This window comes from Panthera tigris, chromosome A1 (genome assembly GCF_018350195.1).
Source record: "Panthera tigris isolate Pti1 chromosome A1, P.tigris_Pti1_mat1.1, whole genome shotgun sequence".
Lineage (NCBI taxonomy): Eukaryota > Metazoa > Chordata > Mammalia > Carnivora > Felidae > Panthera > Panthera tigris.
In genome coordinates this window covers 213188446-213200988 of record NC_056660.1, presented here as the reverse complement: position 1 = coordinate 213200988, position 12543 = coordinate 213188446, and the positions used below count along the sequence as shown (strand labels likewise).

Here is a 12543-nt window from a genome sequence, read left to right as displayed (position 1 = left end):
CTGGCACGTGTAGCAGGTAAAAAGAGGCCGGCACTGCTTTGGTGTTACCCTCTGTGGACCTGTGTCTGCAACCCCAAATCCCTGTATTTATTTGTCAAGGTGCTGCACTTTAATAATAAATCAATGGAAAAACAAAGGCCCTGAGCTCCTTCTGGAACAAAATGCTACAGGTACAGTAGTAAAAAGTCCTGCCAGCCCCAGATGAGATGTGACTTTCTGGGGAAAGTGGATAATTTTTACTTGATGGTGAATCGTTAAAAGTGAGCCAGATGATTAAACTTAATGGAACAGCCACATTAAACTGAAATTAGTAAAAACATGCCTCGGGCAGCCTACAACCTTTTATTTGTTGTTGTTTAACTTCTGCCTTTTACAGTGGCCATGATGAATGACATCACAAAAGAAAAAATCCAATTAAAATCTAAGTGCTCAATAAACCCCTAATGTCTGGTTGCCACCATCACTTTCACTAGCACTGATGTCTCATGTTTCCTCTTTTCCCCAAGAAGAGAGAAAAGAACTGGCCCCGGGGGAGGTGCGTGGAAGGAGGGGCAAGCGGGGAAAGAGCACACAAAGGCTTCCGGAGGTTTCTGCTCCGTGTACTGTATCAGACACAGGCACTGCACCTCGAGGGGGATGAGGCTAAATTGTTTTATTATCAGACAAGGCCTGAGTAAAGAGATGCATTTTCCCACCAGTTTTCAAATGTTGATAAATCAGAATCGGGATCTGCAGAGCAATCCTGTTCATACTCTTCGTTGGCGTCTCTGCTGCCCTTTTATATCGTCTCGGGTGTTTGTTCCATAAGTCATCGGAATGGTCTCTCCTGACAGCTAAAAATAAGTTTCTGATTACTTTTACCTGAATAAATCTTGTGACCAGATGTGGTCTTCACCTACTAAGTGTGCAACAATTACATATCGAGAGTGATGAAAGAACCAGCCGAGGGGCGTCTACAATCTAGTGGGATGCAGAATACAATGTATCACATGGGAAGACAGCGACTGCCACCGGTAGAAGAATACTAGCTTTTGATGACAGATTTTACCTTAGAGATACTATGGGTTTATAAAATTGGGTTTTCAAAGTCCTCACAGCAAAGTTCTCAAAGTCAAAATAAGAGCCAAAACATGCTTATTTTGAATGAGGAGCTTAGGAATGGTATCTTAAAATGTGCTCTTACTCCATGTCCCCATAGGAATTAACGTAGTATTTGTACGTAGTCTCTAATCAGATCTTCATGATAGCCTGGTCCTGTGGTTCTATTATCCTCATTTTATTGATAAGGATCTTGGCCCAGCGAGGTTAATTGATGCTGCCATGATCTTACACTTGGTGAGCGAGAGAGAATGAGCACAACTCCTATTTGGAATTCTGGTGCGGTCCCCCCCCCCCCCCCCCCCCCAGTGCCGGGTTTGCTAACCATGGCTGCCCAGAAGCCAGATCCAATGGGCGGTGATGTTGGTTTCATTACTCATGAGTTAATGAAATAGCCTTTTAAAAGCTCTCTTCAGTCATTAGGATTTGACGATGGAGAGTTAAACTTTCCCCAGTGGCTCTTTCTGTGTAATCACGGTTTCAACGTTTCCTTAGCATATCACATTACACAAATCATGGAGTCCTCTTTTGTTTTACATTTCTTATTGCGTTTGTCTCACTTCTAAGCAATTTCCTCCCCGTTCCCATTCATCTTCCATTATTTCTGCCAAATTGCTTTCAAGGCTACTAATTGTATGAATAATATTCTCTTCCTCAAACTCTGCTGTTAACTAGCATTAGCTGTGTGGCTTTGGACAGTTTCCCTATCTCTAAAAACAAGGAGGTTGCACTGAATAACCTGTAGGGCCTCTTCTTGTGTTCAAGTTCTAATCTTCCGACTCTTTCACACAAGGTGTATGATTTTGGAAACACTACATAAACCGGAGTGTTAATTTTCTTGATTCTGCTATGATGGATTCAATTAGTTCATGCTTCCCAAAGTGTGTCTCTTAGAAAATTGTTCTCGGGAATGCCAACACCCACAAAGGATTCTTTGCACAAGAACGTTCGGGAAAGCTAGTTTTTTTTTTTTTTTTTTTTTTTTTTTAGTGATTATTTATTTATTTTGAGAGAGACATAGAAAGTCAACAGAGGAGGGGCAGAGAGAGAAGGGAGACAGACCCTGATGCAGGTTCAAGCCCACGAACCATGAGATCATGACCTAAGCCGAAATCAAAAGTCAGATGCTCACCTGACTGAGCCACCCAGGAGCCCCCGGGAAAGCTAGATTAAATACAGTCAAGTACAGTTTTAAACTGGAGGCAGTGACAGCCTTTAATACATTAATGTACACTGGGTGACTCCTAAGAAAAAGGCAGAAAAACGAAGTAATCCCCAAACATATGGGGCCGCAGAACCCCTTCTCAGCATTTTAGATAATTGATATTCCATGGGATATCATTTTTTAGAAAGGCTGGGTTCGCTTATTTTAAAAGTCCCTTTTGCCTTGAGAGTTTGTTTTCAAATGTGGTTATAGACACTATTCTGAGCATTTTGTATAGTATTCATCAACAGGACACAGAGTTGGCTTACCTGTTGCTGTTGTTGCCATAACTGTTGTAACATAGCCTATACTATGTTTAGACAGAGTTGAAATAAGGTAGAGCTTAGCTACCTTACCAATAAACTATCTTGTCTGTATGCAGCTAATACTTATAACTGGTCTTTTCAAATAGATCTCCTCAATTTTAATTTTTGAAAATTTATGAATAGAGTTAGCTTATCTGAAGACCTAGGAAAAATACCTTCTGAACTTTTACTAAGGTGGGAAAAAGGGACCCAAAGACACAACAGAAACTCAAAGCTCTGGAAATCATCTCTGGGATAGGCAACACAGGCGAGTTCTCCAAGTTAGAATGATTATCTTTCACTTCAATGGTATATTAGCGCTCATTTAATTCAACCTTTTACCTGACCCATTTCACTGACAGTTAATCTTTTTTTAATGTTTATTTATTTATTTTGAGAGAGACAGAGAGAGTGTGAGTGGGGGAGGGGCAGAGAGTGAGGGAGAGAGAATCCCAAGCAGGCTCCTCACTGCCAGGGCAGAGTCCGATCAATCTCACAAGCCATGAGATCATGACCTGAACTGAAATCAGGAGTCAGATGCTTAATCGACTGAGCCACCCAGGTGCCCCTCACTGATGGTTAATCTTATCAGAGCCTCTGCCTGATTACCTTCAGGAGAAGGGAACCCACTATTTTATAAAGCAGATTATTCCATTTTAGTCTGGCTCCACTTTTTAGAAGATCCTCTCCTATATTAAATGAAAATCTGACTATTAAATGTTCTTGTTCTAAGTGCCCTTGTAAATTATCTAGTAAAGGGATTTTCAAGGCATTGTTCATGGCAACACTTAAGATGTTTCTCAAATGCTTTGAGTTGAATTTCATAAGTAATTAAATAAATATCACATCTTCCCAGAAAAGTGATTATAAACTCCATCATATGAAACTCAGTGAGATTGAGTAGCTTCCCTAAATTCACCAAGATAGCAAAGTATAGAGTCAGAATGTACCCCGGTCTCTCTGTTTCAAAAACCAAAATCCTTAGGGCTCCTGGGTGGCTCAGTGGATTAAGCGTCCAACTCTTGCTTTCAGCTCAGGTCATGATCTCACAGTTCATGAGACTGAGGCCCAAGCTGGGCTGTGCGCTGACAGTGGGGAGCCTGTTCGGAATTCTCTCTCTCCTTCTCTCTTTGCTCCTCCCCCACTCACACTTTCTCTGTCGCTCTCAAAATAAATAAACTTAAAAAAAAAAAAGATTCTCTCTCTCTCTCCCTCCCCCTCTGCCCCTCTCCCCTGCGCACATGCTCTTTCTCTCTCTAAAAAAAAACAAAAACAAAATTATTTTCTCCATAGCATGTCACTTCTCTAGTATGTCCAGATACATAAAAGTGAACAGTAGAGTGTATTTGTAGAATCTGAATGCTATGGTGAAAATAGGAAAGTAGTGAAAAGAGTTTCATTCCAACCAGGTTAATACGTCCTTAGGCATTTTGCTATTACTCTGGACTTCAGTGTTCCCTTCTTCAAAACAAGGATTACTACATTTTCTACAAGCTCTGTTCCAGTTCTAGAAATTTCTATGATTATAAGGAAACATATTCATTAATGAATGGCATTACTATTGAGGATTTAAGTAAACAATAAGAAAAAAAAAAAAACCCTCAAACCTGCCTCCCTCAGAAAGGAATGAATAAAAGTTAACAAGACAAACAGTTTAGAATCACATGCTTGACTTTTACTTTCTTTAATTTTTTTTTTCTACACTAGTTACATTCAGACCAGGATAGAGGAGATGGATCACTTAAATATATCCTTTCAGGAGATGGAGCAGGAGATCTCTTCATTATCAATGAAAACACAGGAGACATACAGGCCACCAAGAGGCTGGACAGGGAAGAAAAACCTGTTTACATCCTTCGAGCTCAAGCTATAAACAGAAGGACAGGGAGACCCGTGGAGCCCGAATCTGAATTCATCATCAAGATCCATGACATCAACGACAATGAACCAATATTTACCAAGGATGTTTACACGGCCACTGTTCCCGAAATGTCTGATGTTGGTGAGTGAGATGTGATTTCAACCACATGATGTCTCTCCTCTAGTACGTCAACTGAATAAAGAATCCTAGGAGTGAAATTTACTGAGGTGAATGAATGTAGATGCTAAATTCTAAAACTATCATATTTCAAACAATCCCTTTATGTTTCCAAATATTACTCTAGTCTCATTTTATTATAAGAAAACAGCATTTCCTCTAATGATGAAGGGATGAAAAAATGTCAGGCAAGAACAGGAGGAAGAAAGAGATATCATCTCATCTACTTCCTGCCTCCCCAGGTGCCCACCCTGGTCCTCAGGCTGAGAGACAGCAGCCCTCTCCACCTCTCTTAGCACATATTGGTACTTGGCTTGAGGTTAGGATCTCTCCAGTGTGAAACAAAAGCCTGAGTTTACATTCCAGACTGGAGAGTATGACAGTTGCTTTAAGTAAATATGTGTTTGGGAAAGAGACTCAAAGAAAATTAAAAAAAAAAAATCCATAATTATGCAGGGGTTGTTTAGGGGATGTATCCTTTACTAAGTGATGGAAATTAAGAGATTTTCATGACATTAATATGATGAATTAATATTTTGTGCACAATTCTACTACCAATTTTAAAGTTAATATGTATGCTTCTAATTTGCTTAAATTGGGAGGTCAACACAATTTAAATTTTAAAAAATCCTACTGACATCACTCTTAGCCGTATTAAAATACTTAATGGGAAACAGTGACAAATTTTAAGCTACCTGAATAAAGGGTTATTTTTATTTTCATTCGGTGTCAAATTCAAAAGGGCTAAATTACTTAATAATAACTCTTCTATAATTCTATGAGTCAGATATCAGAGGCATTTTAGGTCACAGTTCCAAGACTTAGAAAAACCTAATCCATGGAAATGATTGTAAACCATCTAAATCTTTCTCATCAAGAAGCTGCTCGTCTCATTACTTAAAACCACTTTGTTTCATCAGAAAAATCACAAACCATCAGCCAAGCAAAAGAGAGGGATTAAAACTCTTTTAAGAGGAAGATTTGTTAGGAAAAAAATATTTTTCCTCTATGTGGTAAAAGTAAGGAAAAATTAATAAGCAATAGTCTCAACATCAGCACCACCCAGCAAAACAGTTTCCAGAAAACAAAATTTGATGTGCAAGGTGTCACCCCCACAACTATAGAGGGTGCCATTCACTTTTGAACTATGTTAGAATTAACTATGTATTATAAATATCTGGGGGCAGCTGGACATAACATGTCTTAAGAAAGGGAAGTCTCTTTCTAATTTGCACACAGGTACAGTTATATTCATATTAACCATTATCATAAATGAACACGTCATTATTATCATATAAAAAGGCATCTTAATCCTACATTACAAAGTGGGATAGCAGCATGGTGGTATAAATGGGCTTTGGGTGTCAAACAGACCTGAATTTGAAACTCTACTAATAAGCAGCATCTTGATGTCTCTGATCCTTCAGTTTCATATCTACAAAAAATAAATAATAAATGTCAACAGCTAAGGATTACCATGAGGATGAAATGAGAAAACAAGGGCAGAGCCCCCAGTACGATATCTGACAACTAACAGGTGCTCAAAACATCTAGATAATCATATTATAAAAGCATTCAAATTTTATATTGATGTCAAGTAAGAATGTGGGTGTTAGTTAACTACTATTAGCTCTTGCTCCGAGGTCATATAATGCTTTGTCCCCACCTTCATTCCCAAATTACAAGGATGGGTGTTCGATCTCATGCACCAACATGTTACATCCAGAGCATCCACCACAGTACAATATATTTGTTCAACAAACGGGATTGGTTAGATATTACAAAAGCAATGTAAAACTTCTAATACTCCCTGAATGTAACTTCCCTGTCCTTCCCATGGACAGGAGAACTCCAACAGTATGCTTACTGTTTATCTGATATGAATATCAAAAGTCAGCCATAAGATGATCTTCATCAGAGTAAGGTCTTACCCTTTTTTGGAAGTCACAGATCTCTTTGAGAATCCAATAAAATCTATGGATCTTCTCTTCAGTGAAATAAACATGTAAGCATACACATAAAAATCTGTGTGGAATTTCACGGGGGTCAGGAATATTTTGAAGGTTATTCGGTGACTGCAGTCCTTAAAACAAGAATGCTGATCTAAAACATCATTGCCTTCTCTGTGCATGTAATTATAATAATTTTTTTGGAGTTACAGGTTCCAGATGTGAATTTTCTAGTATTCTAATAATTCTTTAATCCAACACTACCTCTTTTAAGTTTCAAGATCTTTCAAACTCTTAGAATTATCAGATAGATTTATCATTTAGGATGCTTTTATTGAACAGAAAACCCAACTCAAATTAGTTTAAACAAATAAAAGTATTTAGTGACTTAAGTCATACTTAGGTCAAAAATAAAATGGGCTTTTGAGATGGTTTGATTTGGGTTCAATTATTTCTCTGAAATTTTCTGTCATATTCAGCGTTGTCCTCAGGCTGGCATCTCTGAGGTCACAAAATAGCTGCTGCATTGACAGGCCCTACATCAGCACATTACAGTCCAGGAGAAAGAGCACTCATGACACAGAATCCCCAAGAAAATCTCAAGTGGCCTCATGATTGGACAACCCCGAAACTAATCACTGTAGATAAAGCAATGCAAGATGCTGATTGACTTAGGTCTGGATAACTTCAAAGAATGACTATAACAAGAGTCCAATCAAATCTCATCTTTGGACATTAGTTGAAATTGGTTCCACCCAAGGTCATGGTTATCCTATGCTTCTCTTTAACCTAACCCTTACAACATTTATAAATGTTGATCACACTCTTTCAGAATGAGAAGCCAAAGGCTTTTAAAGAAATTTTTAATGTTTATTTATATTGGAGAGAGAGAGAAAGAAACTGAGTGCAAGCAGAGGAGGGGCAGAGAGAGAGGGAGACAGAACCTGAAGCAGACTCCAAGCTGTCAGCACAGAGCCTGATGTGGGGATTTGAACTCACCAGCGGTGAGATCCTGACCTGAACCAGTCGGACGCCTAACCCACTGAACCACCCAGGCGTCCCGATAAATCCAAGGCTTTTTAACCCTAGTATCATCCTGAAATTCTCAACTCCTTTGTCAAGATACTTTTGTACAGAAGATCACGCTTTCTCTGTGTGTGCGTCAAGGATCCACATGGGTCCTTGATTTCTTTTCAATTCATGTTTCTGTCATTACAGGCACATTTGTTGTCCAAGTCACCGCAACTGATGCTGATGATCCAACTTATGGCAACAGTGCTAAAGTTGTGTATAGTATCCTACAGGGGCAGCCCTATTTTTCAGTTGAATCAGAAACAGGTAAGAATTCCTTTTTGATCTTCTTTTTACAATCCATAATTTTAATTGATTTAATAAAAACAATTTATTAAAAAAACAATCAGTGTAATTGAATATTCTTAGATTCATCTGCCAAATTTTACCAGCAATATGTTTGTAAACATGATATCCAGATCATTTTAATTCAGAAATCTGACAATGGATGTTTCATCCATTTTACTTATATAGGGTAAATTCAGAAAACTTATACAATGTTAGTTTTTTCTTCCAGTTTGGAGTGAACCTAAAAACAAATACCTCCTGATAGCCATTAGGGCTATTTACAAATATTCCAATTCTTCTTTTACTAGTTCTTTGGCATCTCTCTACCCTGCTCTAAAGGTAGATATAGCCATGAGATTTGTTTGGGCCGGTATATGTGGCAATGATTCAAGTCACTTCCAAGCCGAACTTTTGGACCTGGTGCACAATCCACATTCCTTTCCTCCTGCCACAGTGATCATGGATGGAAACAAATGTTGGCCTTGGTCTCCAGCCTGGATGTCTGTTACTATCAGTAGAGCTTCTTGCTGGCCTCCTCAGAGCATGAGCAAAAAATTAACGTTAGCTGTGTTAAGCCAGTAAGATTTTATTATGACAATGTCTAGCTCGTGCTGATAGCATCCTAATAAACAAAGTGGATTCCTTAATGGAATTCTTTTTTTAACACCTCATTTTTCTGCATTTTATCCACAAAGTAGCATACTATCTTCTGATGAATTGTTTCTTAGGAAATATTGTCTGTGCTGTACGGTAAATTCTACACATATTTTTGCTATCATAATAGGAGTTGAATTCCTTTTCTACATTTCCCAAGCATCCATTATTGTTAGTAGAAATCAAAACTTTTCTAGGTTACCACATCCAGTTGGAAATTGATGTGTTAAGAGGTGCAACGAACTTGGAAAGAATCCCAAGGAGAAAGAAAGTGTTGAGTTGAAAAACAATGAGGGTAAAAAATTAGAAATATTCAACGTAAAGGACAAAGGCTAAGGTGATCTCCTCTATTTAAATAGAGAAGTCCTGTTATTGGAGAACAGACACAGCTGCACTTTCACTGAAGCCAGGACTATAGGAATAAAACTGACCTGTTGTCTGAGGTGTTCGTGTTAAAAATAAAAGAAAAAAAAGATATTTTCAGCTTCATTAGTTGTTAAGCACTGGAATGTGCTACGAGAGAAGGCTATAAAGCCTTTAAAGCCTTGAAAGCCTTTAAAGCCTATAAAGATTTTTGAAAGAATGTTGTTAATTTAAGCATAAAGCCTACACAGAGATTAGGCAAACTTTTAGAAGTTCTTTCAACTACTTATTTTATAACTACTGAACAACAGAGATAAAATTAACCTAACATAAGAATGAATGTTGGTCGCTGCTGGGACCAGTTGAACTAATGCTCACATCAGCTTTAGGAAAACTTAAGTTCTCTAGGATCATACAGGATGATAATTATGGGAGAACTGAGCTGTGTTTTCTTCAGACCATAGTTTGTGGCTTAGAAAATCCTCTGAACGTTCATTATGGGAGGTATATTTGATGAGCAATTAGCTGATTCAGTAAAGTAAAGCTCAAGAGTCAGTTCAAGGAAATGATTTCCTTAGCAATTTCCTCATAGTACACTTAAATGTCTTTTATCAAGCAGCTATGGTAGTGTAACACTGTACCACATGCCAAGTTATATTTTGCTATGTTATCTTATAACACATGATATTTATACTACCTACAATCTATACTATTACAGATATGACTTGTACTTATTCTTGTATCATAGGTGTTTTTAAAATATATCTATCTCCCCTATGTGGTTATAATTTCCTTCAGGATAAAGGCTATCTATAATCATCTTTATGTCACCTATTACATCCGTATAGTGTTTGAGTATTGTGGATGACATCTACGTTTGCATAAATAAATGATTTGATAAAGTATTTTTAATACATCCCTTTCCACTTCTGAATTTCGCATCCATAGGTATCATCAAGACAGCTTTGCTCAACATGGATCGAGAAAACAGAGAGCAGTACCAAGTGGTGATTCAAGCCAAGGATATGGGTGGCCAGATGGGGGGATTATCTGGGACCACCACGGTGAACATCACGCTAACTGATGTCAACGACAACCCTCCCCGGTTTCCCCAGAGTAGGAACATTTGATTGAATGAATTTCTTCAGTGCACTTTTATAAAACTCTAACTTTAAGAATGATATTTATTTTCCATTGTTATTATCAATATTAATGAACTTATGAATAACCATACTTTTAGTAGTTGAATGATTTATAATATGGTGATAGTTGTAAAGGTAACACCATTGTTTTATTTTTCCTTATTAAAAAGACTACCACAGACATAAATTTGCTTGCGCAGAACATATGTATACAAGAATGCTCCTATTTGTAAGAAAAAAAATTAACTTTATGTTTTGTGAATTTAATCAGTCATTTAATCTCTTTTAAATCCCCACAAAGCTTTATAAGGGAGGATTTATCATTTAACTGTTTCTAAAAATACAACTGGGGAAATAACCATGTACTTAATCCATTTGTAATCATAAATAGTTTTCTATATTATGGTTAATTGAGATACCAAAAAAATCATCACTATAATCATTAACTCTCATGGCTAGATAGGAAAAAAAGAAGGAAAAACAACATTCTTAAATGCCTACTTTGTATCAAGCAATATACTAGAGCCCTTCATACAGAGCTCTTGAAAGAGGGTACTGGTTTTAATGTAATTTTTCTTCCAAGAACAAAATTCTTTTCTGACCACGATCTAAGAAAACTACCTAAATCCTGTCTTCCAGGAGAAAATAGCTGCCCACCATTAAAAAGAAAGCCCACCTTACCCAATCATGGCATATCTTTCCCAATGCTGGTCACCTCACATGGGCTTCTTTTATAATAGAGATACACATGGATCAACCAGAACTGTTACATTTTCTTTAATTTTTTTCAAGTATTTACTCATAGCTAAATGCAAAAAAAAAAAAAAAAAAAAAAAAAAACTAATTTCTGATGTAACGGGTAGAAGATAGGTTTTACTGGCCCTAGATTTTTTTCCCACAGACGCCTGAAATGACAATATCAGAATTAGCAATACTTCGCCCCAAAACCTCCTTTTCAATATGGGAATTCCCCGGGGAAGGATAACAAAAGGATTCGTCAGCACTTAAATACCACAGGGACACTACCTCACTTTGCTTTCTCCGTGGATAGCTTGGGATCATTACTGAATACTATACCAAAGCACAGGAGAGAAGAATAACTCTAGAGGAAAAACTTGGCTTGTTTATCATTTTGCCAAGGATGAGCCCAACACTTAATGGGCTATGATTGAATATGACTGAATGGCTATATTTTAGTGATATTTAGTGATATTTAGTCATAGTCTGTTTTTTTCCAAAATAATTTGCACAGATGGTTGGCAAAATGTAATGGGTGAGAGTAAAATGAGTTTTGTTCTGACACTTTTTTGTCGTTATTGTCCTAAGTACATGCTAGTCTGGCGGATCTAAATTGAAAGCCACATGCAGTCTCCTTAAACTAATTTTGCAACATGAGGACATCGGAAAAGTGTACATTTATGAAATATAGGTTTTAAATCAACAACACAAATACAAGAATGGGAGAAACCTACGCATAGAAAAAGTACTGTAATGAAATTTAAAAGAAAGATTACTTAAAGAAACAATTAGGAGCTTTCTCTCTCAATGTGTCCATCTGTATCCCTAACCGCAGCCAGACCAGCTCCATGTATGGGTGAGAGTGTCTACTTGGATACATTCTCCAGATCGCTGTCATTTATTTTCACCTTCAGTTATTATTAGCAAAGACACAAAGAACCCTTTTAAGAAATACCTCATAATTGGCTTAAAGTCATAGTTCAGGTTAAATTCTTTTCCGTTCTTTCTGCTAGATTAGTTAACAGGGGCTTGAAACCTTCTGCACCCTTCTCTAGCAGCTTAGTCTTTCTCGCCATCATACCATGAACCTGGAGACCTATTTACAGGACAAGAAAAGTGTTCTCCATTTGCAAAGAGACGGGTCATGACAGAAGAAATATTCTTAGCAATCATGAAAGTAAGGATTAAGGAGAATAGAGCGCCATTAATTATTGCAAGGAAAGTACAAACCTGCCTGCATCCCTAGTAATGTCTGAAAGAACTGTTAGAAAATGCGGTTTGTCTTTATTGTGATAGAGTATCCTTCATCTGTGTTTGACTTATATCTGTCTGGTGATTAATAGGTACATACCAGTTTAAAACCCCTGAATCTTCTCCACCGGGTACACCAATTGGCAGGATCAAAGCCAGCGACGCTGACATGGGAGAAAACGCCGAAATTGAGTACAGCATTACAGAGGGAGAAGGGCTGGACATGTTCGATGTCGTCACCGACCAAGAAACTCAGGAAGGAGTTATTACTGTCAAAAAGGTAATGCCGTTTGTTAAGTACCATACAAACGAGCACATTCACTTCTCTCTAGTCCTCAAGTGACCGAGACAATTATATCTCACATGAACATTCCTCTAGATTCTTGTTTTACTAATTATTTTTTTTAATGCCAAGTCTAATGGTTGGCTTTTAGAGGTCCTC

General features: G+C 37.6%; 1 protein-coding gene and 1 long non-coding RNA gene across 13 annotated transcripts in view; one reads left to right on the top strand and one right to left on the bottom strand.

The window, feature by feature from the left end:
- Positions 1-12543, top strand: part of CDH6 (cadherin 6) — a 93485-nt gene that overhangs the window by 42694 nt on the left and 38248 nt on the right. For all 12 annotated transcript variants that reach the window (XR_006221432.1, XR_006221426.1, XR_006221429.1 and 9 more), the window contains 4 exons: positions 4315-4609; positions 7813-7932; positions 9919-10086; positions 12194-12381. Coding sequence is in view for 8 of the 12 variants with exons in the window: in XM_042997219.1 (XP_042853153.1) it covers positions 4315-4609; positions 7813-7932; positions 9919-10086; positions 12194-12381 (771 nt within the window). In the remaining 4 variants the exon portion in view is untranslated. The remainder of the gene's footprint in view (positions 1-4314; positions 4610-7812; positions 7933-9918; positions 10087-12193; positions 12382-12543) is intronic.
- On the bottom strand, positions 699-6080 carry LOC122241356. The gene is made up of 3 exons (XR_006221444.1): positions 6020-6080; positions 4566-4674; positions 699-833 (listed from the first exon to the last, which is right to left on the bottom strand). It is a non-coding gene; the product is annotated as an uncharacterized LOC122241356 (long non-coding RNA).